Genomic DNA, 9,816 nt, shown 5'->3' with positions numbered 1-9,816 from the left:
GGCTCACCGAAATGGCCAGAAGTATGTGGACAGCCTCTGCGCTGCGTAGGCGGTGGAGGACTGATGGAGGTTTGCTCACCAGTATCGTGTAGGAAATACACTCGAGGCGTTATTACAGTTTTATGTGAGGGTCATGCAGGTCAACCGGTAGCTCCAGTCTGCCCGGTAAAAATGTCACTAAAATCCAAAAGCAGAGGCGGACCTGATGAAGAGCGACTTCTCCCGCTGACCAGAGCTAAAGGACGAGAATGGGATTCTGCAGGCTGTGTAACAATTATGTATAATTAGCTTAGCACGCGCTGCTCTCAGACAATCCTGCGGCGCCTGGCGACAACGCGGCTGGATAATGATGCGGCGGTTTATCAGAGAAACACAAACGTTACTGCAGCAGTAAACGCCGCCATGTTCTCCAGGACTTATTCGGACCGCATACAGTAATCTCTCTGCTAATGTCTGTACTTTAACTGTCTCTGCATTTAAACTGGTCTCCGCAGGTTGATACGCAGCTGATTGGGTAAACTACCAGGGGAGGTCGGGGGTCGAAGGCCATGGCGAGCAGACTCCTCCACTTCCTGTTAATCTCTGTGACGCTATGCCATGGCCAGTTCTCATTTGGCCAGCGTCTGAAGCCCCGCCTCCAGAGAGACCGGCGCAACATCCGGGCGAACATCATCCTCATCCTGACTGACGACCAGGACCAGGAGCTGGGTGAGAAGAACCGATGGAAATGAGAGTAGAGTTGGCGCTAGCATGCTGTGCTAGCGATACTAATCCGGAAGCTAACACTTCCTGCTCAGAGAGGAGCAACATGACCTCCAACCTATGGCCTCATTAGCTTCCATTTTCACTCGCTGTAATGTTCACTCTTTTAACTTGATCCATCCAAATCCTAGATCTCCGTGTTCATTTTCTCTCTGCAGGTTCAATGCAGGCGATGAATAAGACCCGCCGCATCATGGAGGAGGGCGGGACTTCCTTCTCTAATGCTTTCGTGACCACGCCCATGTGCTGTCCGTCACGTTCAAGCATGCTGACTGGAAAGTAAGTCGAGCCTTTTTTTTTTTTTATTCCTTAAGACTTCTGATACTTGTGTCAGATGTTTCTAAAGCCGGAGAATTTCTCCAGGTACGTCCACAACCACAACACCTACACCAACAATGAGAACTGTTCATCGCTGTCATGGCAACGGCAGCATGAGCCACGGACCTTTGGGGTCTATCTCAACAACACTGGCTACAGAACAGGTACACACGCGCACACACACACACACACAGAGGAGAGCAGGCAGGAGTTTCGGTGTGTGTGTGTGTGTTGTTGTTTTTCTAGCGTTCTTCGGGAAGTATCTGAACGAGTATAACGGCTCCTACGTCCCCGCCGGATGGAGGGAGTGGATCGGGTTGGTGAAGAACAGCCGCTTCTACAACTACACACTGAGCCGCAACGGCGTCCGAGAGAAGCATGGAGCCCAGTACCCGCAGGCAAGGACCCGGTTCTGCCCCGCCGTTGGACGGTTCATGGGGGGGGGGGGGGGGGGGGATAATAGACATGTGTAACGTGAAATTGTTGCCAGGACTACCTGACCGACCTCATCACCGCCGAGTCCATCAGGTACTTCCGCACTTCGAAGCGGGTCTATCCTCACCGACCGGTGCTGATGGTTCTGAGCCACGCGGCGCCGCACGGACCTGAAGACTCTGCCCCGCAGTACAGCACCGCCTTCCCAAACGCATCGCAACACATGTAGGTGCACGCACACACACACACACACAGACACACACACACACACGCACACACACACTCTGCTGCTGACCTCGTCGCCTCCTCCTTCCCAGTACTCCCAGTTATAACTACGCTCCCAACGCGGACAAGCACTGGATCATGCGCTACACCGGCCCCATGAGGCCCATCCACATGGAGTTCACCAACATGCTGCAGAGAAAACGCCTGCAGACGCTTCTGTCTGTGGACGACAGCGTGGAGAAGGTACCACGCACACACACACACACAGGTGCGTACCGGCGGCCGCTCACCTGCCTGATGAATCCGCCTGTGTCTCAGCTGTTTAACATGCTGGTGGAGGTGGGGGAGCTGGACAACACCTACATCATCTACACGTCGGATCACGGTTACCACATCGGACAGTTTGGCCTCGTCAAAGGCAAGAGTGCCCATCTGATCAGGTGTTGGTGGGGGCGGGATGTTAGCATCAGGACATCGCAGTAGAATCCATAGGAATGTAGTTCTGATGTCATCGTGGTGTTAAAATGACATCACTAGCCCGTAGCCGATAGCTGCACGTTCTAACTTCAACATGGAGTTTATCAGGTAACACTTGAGCGACTGGTTTAGTTTGATCTGCTGCAGAACCCTGAGATGACGCACAAAGAGTCAGGTGACAGTCACATGACCTCCCGCTACTCACACCTGAACGGTGTCTCTGCAGGTAAATCCATGCCGTACGAGTTTGACATCAGAGTCCCGTTCTTCATCAGAGGACCTAACGTGGAGCAAGGCAGCATGTAAACACACACACGCACGCACACACACACACAGAAGTTATCACTTCCTTCGCACCAATCATTAAAATGTTTTTAACATCGCAGGAGTTTCTTTTGCTTGATTCCTTTTTGTCTCGAGTTCACTCGTGTGTGTGTGTGTGTGTGTGTGTGTGTGTGTGTCAGTAACCCACACATAGTCCTGAACATCGATCTGGCTCCAACCATCCTGGACATCGCCGGCCTCGACCCGCCAGCAGACATGGACGGGAGGTCGATACTGAGTCTGCTGGACACGGACAGGCCTGCTAACAGGTAGCCACACGCTAGTCTCGGTCTGGTCCAGAGTCACATGACTTCATTGGTTTCATCATATTTACATGATGCTACTTACTTCAGATCTGGGACTTGTCCCTCCTTCCTGTTTCATGCCCAGTAGTTCTTGTTACCATTGGATACGGTGAAGCAAACTCAGTTTAGCATCCCAGCTAACAGGATCCTGTTCTGTCGGTTGAGATTCTCCTCCATCGGGTTCTGGTGGTCGGATCCGATCAGCTGGATCACATTTAGGGTCTGAAGACGTTTCATACGGGTGGCGTCTTCAGGTCTACCTGGCTGGTGGGTGATGCCCCCTTAGGGAAGCCCTCCACTGGAGCATCCCATAATAGTTATTTTAAGTCCGCAGTGAAGGGGGGGGGGCAATGAAGGACTGTCAGTTTAAATATCTGTCCTCGCCACCAGTCAGTCAGAAACACCTTCAGACCCTGAAGGATCCGTTTGATCAGGTCCAACCTTCAGGGACTTCGGTTCTGGTCCTGAGAGAGAGGTGAAAGGAAACAAAGGAAAGGATGGAGGACGAGTGTGAAGCAGCAGGTCGGCTCATGCGTCTCTGCCCGTCTGTTCCTTCTCAGGTTTCAGGTGAATAAGAAGCCAAAGGTGTGGAGAGACTCCTTCCTGGTGGAGAGAGGGTGAGTAGCATCATTTAGCGATAGCCGTCTAATGACGACACATAGTGAGTGACAAATGAATAAAGCTAAATTCAAAATGGCTGACTTGGTGCTCTGTCGCTAAACACGTGAGGTTTCTGATCATTTTGAGACAAACCCCTAAAAAGCTTCAAACTCACCCTCTGATTGGTCCACAACAGGAAGCTGCTGCACCAGCATGTTGAGGGGGAGGGGCAGGAGGTGTCGCCGGAGGAGAACTTCCTGCCCAAACATAAACGAGTAAAAGACCTTTGTCAACGAGCCGAGTACCAGACGCCCTGCCAGCAGACGGGACAGGTGGGGAACGCTCTAGTCTAATTATTATTGTCTTAAATCAGGGCGTCGTCTCCTTTCTCTGGTTTACATCAGATGTGTGTCAACATGCCAGGAAGATGAACCAAAAACACACATGAATATGAATATGCGTGTGTTAAGTGTGTGTTAAGTACTCTCATCCAAACATCCCACCAACATCTGACTGGTCTCTTAGCAACAGTTCCTGGTGCTGTTGATGCTCTGAGGAGAACTGAATAGTTCAGCCGTTTGTTTAATAAGAAGAGGATTAATGCAGCTCCACCTGACAGAGAAACTCTGCCCGTGTGGTTCTGGTCCGGGTTGGAGCTTCTGGTCCTGTGATGGCCTTACATAAGACGTCTTTGAAGGGTTTTATCTCCGGGTCTGCGTCTGTGTGTGTGTGTGTGTGTGTGTGTGTAGAAGTGGCAGTGTGTGGAAGACGCCACGGGGAAGCTTCGTCTCTTCAAATGTAAAAACGAAGGCTTCATCCAGAGGGGCGTGGCTGACCGTCGGCGTCCAATCAGCATCAAGTCTCAGCTCTACCATCAGAAGTTTACCGGCTGCGACTGCGACCTCCGACCTCTGAACCTGCAACCGACGATGATGAGGCCGTTCAACAGCAAACAGTTTTTCTCCAAGAAGAGTGAGTCGATCAGAACGCAAAGAAGAACCACAAAAAAGTTTTCTTTCTTTCTGAATGTCCATCTGATTATTTTAGGATTCAGAATTAAAACAAAGTTTCACTTTTTTAAAAGGTTGTAACTTAAAAATTGTTAGAGATAAAGCCATACTGTAAATGAGAAAAATCATAAGTATGAACCAAAGTTTGTGATGAGAATAAATTAACACATCTAATAATGTGGAAAAGTTCCATTCAAATGCAATCATCACGCAGGAACGAAGATAATCGATACAAAATCAAAGCAAAACCAAAAAGCCACCACCTTGTCTCGTCATGGACATGCAGAAACCAAAAAAAACAACCGAAGTGGGAAAGATAAAGAACATTCCCCGAGTCAATGCCGCGGAAAAGACGTCACTTTCAGGATCAGCACTGGACAGCTCCATATGTAGCCGGCTACCTATGGAGCTGTCCAGTGCTGATCCTGATCCATATGTAACCGGATCAACATTTCAGCACATGCTGGAAAAAACAAAAAAGTTCAAATAACTTTCAATAGTCACCGCCAGCAGATTATTCATTTCCTGACTGCAGCGTGTTGCTATTGTTATTGATATGTTGCTGAATTTTTACATTTGATCAGTTCACTGCTTAAGTTACAAACATTGCATATTCAATTGTATAGTTGTAAAAATATATGGATAGATTATTGTTCTAGCTGTAAAACACATGTAAAATTTAATTTGTTTGTTTGTCCAACAGTCACAAATAGAGTTTATTGAGCATTTTCTCTGTGTGGATCAGTGAAGCTGATGTGATGCTGCCCTCTAGTGTAGAATAAGTGTGCAGACGGACCTATAAGAGTGTTAGTAGAAATGTTCACGCTGCTTTCACCAGATGTTGGAAATAAATGATGACATCATATCATTTGTGTCAGAGTTCAAAAGCCTGAAGAGTTACTCCAGGAACCGTTTCAGCCGCTCCGTCTCCCTGACGAATAGTTACCCCGGTAACAGCAGCACAGTGGGAGGAGCCAACGCAGCTCAGCCAAAACGGGACGAGTCTGAGGACGAGTTCAGCGGGATGGAATCCGTTCCCAAATTTGTCGGGACCACGCCCAATTCCCTCAAAGTCACACAAAGGTGAGTAACAGCTGCAAACAATCAAGACGTTTAAGAGTTATTTAAATGACGCAGAAATAGGAAGGAACCTGTGACTAAAACGGCAAAACTCTGGAGGTGATCCCGAAGGAGGACGTAGAACCTCTGGAAGGTCCTGCAGCTCTGAAGCGGACTCTGGTGTTTTAGTCTGAAGACTTAAACAGTTTGATATTGTCGTTATTGTCTACTGCAGATGTTCCATCTTGACTAACGCCACCATCAGGTGTGATACGGGAGTGTACCAGTCTCTGCAGGCCTGGAAGGACCACAAGTTACACATTGATCATGAGGTACCACATTAGCTAGCTTGGGTAACTAACTAACTGTTTTTAACCTTGTTAGCTAGTGTAACTACATTAGCAAATGCATCCGTTAGTAAATTTGTTTTATTAAAAAAGCTCCCTGTTTCTTCTGTCAGATCGAGACGCTGCAGACAAAGATTAAGAACCTAAGAGAGGTCAGGGGTCACCTGAAGAAGGCCCGCCCCCTGGAGTGTGACTGTAATAAATACTTGTGAGTGAGATGTCAAAGTAAAAAATTTACCGGCAAGCTAACAATAGCATGTCTGCCTTCAGCGCTGGAGCTAACATTAAAACATATATTTAATTCAGTGATTTTGAATGTTTCCTGTAAGTTGACACAAACCTAAATATTCCAGTAAAACTGAATGTATTGTCAGTAATTAGCTTATCCGTTAGCATTTATGCAAAATAGAACTGCAGTAGAACTGCAACACTTAAATACTCATGTAAAGTACCTAATCTTGTACTTGACGTTCTTTCCACTGCTTTTGTGGTGATGCATTTTAATGAGGTTTAATGAATGGTGCTGATATTGTGATTGTTTTTCAGGTATAAGTCTAAACTGAAGAGTCGGATGAAGTTCTGGGGAGGCAGATTGCACCCGTTCAGGTAACACTGGGACTCCTGGACTTAAGACCTGTACCTGCTTCAGTTTAAGGAGCCCCAGGTCTTCAGACACATGACGGTCCTTTTTATTATTTATTTACTTATTTATTTGCAGGAAGGGCGGGCCTCGGGACAAAAAGGTGTGGCTTCTGAAGGAGCAGAAGCGGAGGAAGAAAATGAGGAAGTTGATTAAGAGAATCAGAAACAACGACACGTGTTCAATGCCTGGACTCACCTGCTTCACACATGACAACCAGCACTGGCACACCGCCCCCTACTGGACATGTATGACACGCTCATAGCATAGCGTAGCATCCCAAAGCATCACATGCGTAAAGTAACCTCTGTTGCAGTGGGTCCGTTCTGCGCCTGCACCAGTGCCAACAACAACACTTACTGGTGCCTGAGGACCTTCAATGAGACCCACAACTTCCTGTTCTGTGAATTTGCAACAGGCTTCCTGGAATTCTTTGACCTCAACACGGACCCATACCAGGTACAATATAAACACACACTCGTATGTTTTATTGATGCCAAAGGAAAGCTTCACTCATGCTTATTTTATTAGCATTTTCATTACTTTCAGTGGGAGGGGCTCAGTGTTATACTTATAAAAGCTATAATTTATTATTGTAGAATTTACAATATTAATTTTATGAAATGATATTGACCTTGTTCGTAGTAATAGTGAGTAGCGGAACATAAATGGACTCCATTATAAAGCTGACCCGAGATCTAAACTGGGATTTCTTGATCCCGAGTCTACAGATGAAAATGTCCGTTCAACCCAGTCCAGGGTGTCTGAGGTTTGCATTCAGAGCTAGATGACGTGTCTCGAGAGGGTCTGAGTCGTTGTCATAGAAACGAACCTCCAGCCTCTCTGTGTCTCCAGCTGATGAACGCCGTCAGCTCGTTAGATCGGACTGTTCTCAATCAGCTGCACGTTCAGCTGATGGATCTCAGAGGTTGCCGTGGACACAAGCAGTGTAATCCTCGCACACGCTCAGCGGATCAAGGTCTGACACACACACACACACACACACACACACTCAAACACACACACTCACTGTCTTTTAATGGTTCTTTTAAAACCAACCAATAACACTGTCTTCTGCAGGAGGGCGGGCTGATGACAGCTTGGACGACTACAGGTAGACACACACGCACACACACACACACACGCTGCGTTTTCTTGCTGCATGACTTCCTGAGGTGGCTGTGGGCTGCTGGTGGCAAAGCAGAGAGAGAGAGAGAGAGAGAGTGTGTGTGTGTGTGTGTGTAACAAAGAGTGTGTTTGTTGCATCAGGCTGTTTGAGAGGAGGAAGTGGCCGAGAGTCAAGAAACCTTCATCGTCTCGAACCTTGTGAGTCTTCCTCCTCGTCTCTGTAGGCTGGCTTTCTGCTTGCGTGCTTCACCCGGTCTGTCTGGACCAAGTAGTCCATGTTCTGTCTGTCTGTCAGTCAATACACACACACACACACACACCTGACAGATGTTTCTGTGTGTGGATCCAGAGGTCCGATCTGGGACGGCTGGAAAGGTTGAGCGTCCTGATTGGTCGGAGCGGGGTCCTGACTCCGTCCACAGCAGCCTGAAGGAGCAGGGCGTTGTCTTCATCGCGCTGTGACATCATTTGGACGTCCCACCCTGCTGCTCAGAGATGCTGGGACCAAATACACCTCTTCATCAGTGGATGCTCTTCCTCCTCTCTTCATCACATTCTGCCTGATGCAGGAGGAAGGAGAGGAGGAGGAGTCAGGAAATAACTCCCCTGACTGTCAAATATCAACAGCTTTACATTGAGAAAAAGGACCTTTTTTGCTCTGAGTTTAGCCTCCGAGGTGCCGAAACCCGAGACCCCCGTCGCCTCATTATCGAGTCGTCTCGGTTTCTCCTTTGATTCTTTCTATTCTTTTTGTTGTGATTTGTGAAACAAGCTGATTTTTGCTGGAAGCGTTTTTGGACGCTTTGAGAGATTCTATCCAGTTTGAAGAAAATGTTCACTGATTGATTTGATTTCTCTTTATCCATCCGCAACGAGTGATGACAGGCGATAGGCCGTCTCCACACAGCAGCCATTTTCCTCTGATGTTGGAACTCGTACGTCATTCTGCTGGGTTCCAGGATCTCATAACTGTTTTCCAACTGATCAATAATGAAAACCGAGCCAGAAAATCCTAAAGGATTGAGCCAATATTTGTGCTAGTGGTTAGCATTAGCATTCAACCACAGCTGGAGAGGATTCCATACAAAGATCATGTTAGCTTGTAAATGGTGTTTTACTAACATTAGCTGTTCTAGCTCAAATATGTTAGAAGCTAGGTTTTTTTTGCAAATGCTAATATTAGCATTTAACACGACAGTTTATTATCCCTTTGCATTCTAACCTTCAATTATGTTGAAACTTTCCACTTTGTTGGGAAGCAATGAAATACAATCCTAAATTTAAATGACGTGTTGTGTGATGTCAGAGGAAAATGGCTGCCATATCTGTCCATCCATCCATTTTCTTGTAGACGACCTCTACTGCTGCTTTACCTGCCTCGCGGCTCACGGGTGTTGCTGGAGCCTATCCGAGCTGTTCCACAGGTGAGAGGCGGGGTGCTGCCATATTCAAATGGACAAAAACCCTTGAACTAGCAGTGACATCTGTTAGAGGAGAATAGCCTCTCCTCCTCTCCAGGCGACCTCCCAGCAGCCATCTTTGTTTTACACCTCCTCATTTTACCCTCCTATCAGACAGTAAAGACTGAGGAGGATTTCTCCTCCTGTTGTTACTAATCTTTGATGGAAGCATCACCGCCTGCATCGAACTGTCACATCACTGCTGATGTGAATGTGATGCCATTTTGTTTTTTGTTTTTTTTTACATTTCTACTAATGTGAGTGTTGTTGGCATGGAGACCGATGGCTTAACAGACGACAGAGCTACAGTTGTACTAACCTGGTGACTGATGTAAGTACCCACAATGCAACACTGCAGCAGCGAAGAGAACAAAGATCTAGATTGTAAAAACAAGGATTCAAGTGTTGATTTCTGCCGACTTTATTGGATCAGATTAATTTTGCACACATGATTTGAGTTTCTCGCTGTTTGTGAGCGAGAACCGTGGAAAAACTTGAATATTCAAACATCCGATGTGCGTCAACGTCCAGACCGCCTCAGAGAATCCAGTTGTGCTCCCAAAATTAGACGAGGATTGTTGAACTGTGATGTCCTAAAATTACTGATTTGATCAGTGAAGGACTGTTAAAAACCAGAGAGCATGGCCGACAAGAAGAACTCTTGTTGATGGCTGGACGTCAAACAGTTCATTTAAAGGATTTTTAGGTAGATGCTTTAGTGTTCTT

General features: G+C 47.0%; 1 protein-coding gene across 1 annotated transcript; it reads left to right on the top strand.

Moving 5' to 3' along the window:
* Positions 1-548: 548 nt before the first annotated feature.
* Positions 549-8,010, top strand: LOC137900107 (extracellular sulfatase Sulf-2-like). The gene is made up of 22 exons (XM_068744167.1): positions 549-708; positions 921-1,041; positions 1,126-1,244; positions 1,327-1,478; positions 1,571-1,740; positions 1,833-1,983; positions 2,059-2,158; positions 2,444-2,519; positions 2,682-2,810; positions 3,407-3,463; positions 3,643-3,778; positions 4,196-4,418; positions 5,335-5,539; positions 5,751-5,847; positions 5,976-6,070; positions 6,409-6,468; positions 6,581-6,750; positions 6,819-6,961; positions 7,358-7,481; positions 7,583-7,616; positions 7,772-7,828; positions 7,980-8,010. The coding sequence occupies exons 1-22, from the start codon at positions 549-551 to the stop codon at positions 8,008-8,010; spliced, it is 2,610 nt and encodes an 869-aa protein (XP_068600268.1).
* Positions 8,011-9,816: the final 1,806 nt, after the last annotated feature.

Source organism: Brachionichthys hirsutus, chromosome 2 (genome assembly GCF_040956055.1).
Source record: "Brachionichthys hirsutus isolate HB-005 chromosome 2, CSIRO-AGI_Bhir_v1, whole genome shotgun sequence".
Lineage (NCBI taxonomy): Eukaryota > Metazoa > Chordata > Actinopteri > Lophiiformes > Brachionichthyidae > Brachionichthys > Brachionichthys hirsutus.
Note: the sequence above shows the minus strand (reverse complement) of the source record. Positions and strands in the feature narration are given on the sequence as shown.

Coding starts and splice junctions, on each gene's coding strand:
- LOC137900107 (XM_068744167.1), top strand. CDS start 549: ATGGCGAGCAGACTCCTCCACTTCCTGTTAATCTCTGTGACGCTATGC. Junction 1,479..1,570: donor ATGGAGCCCAGTACCCGCAG/GCAAGGACCCGG, acceptor AATTGTTGCCAG/GACTACCTGACCGACCTCAT. Junction 1,984..2,058: donor TGGACGACAGCGTGGAGAAG/GTACCACGCACA, acceptor CCTGTGTCTCAG/CTGTTTAACATGCTGGTGGA.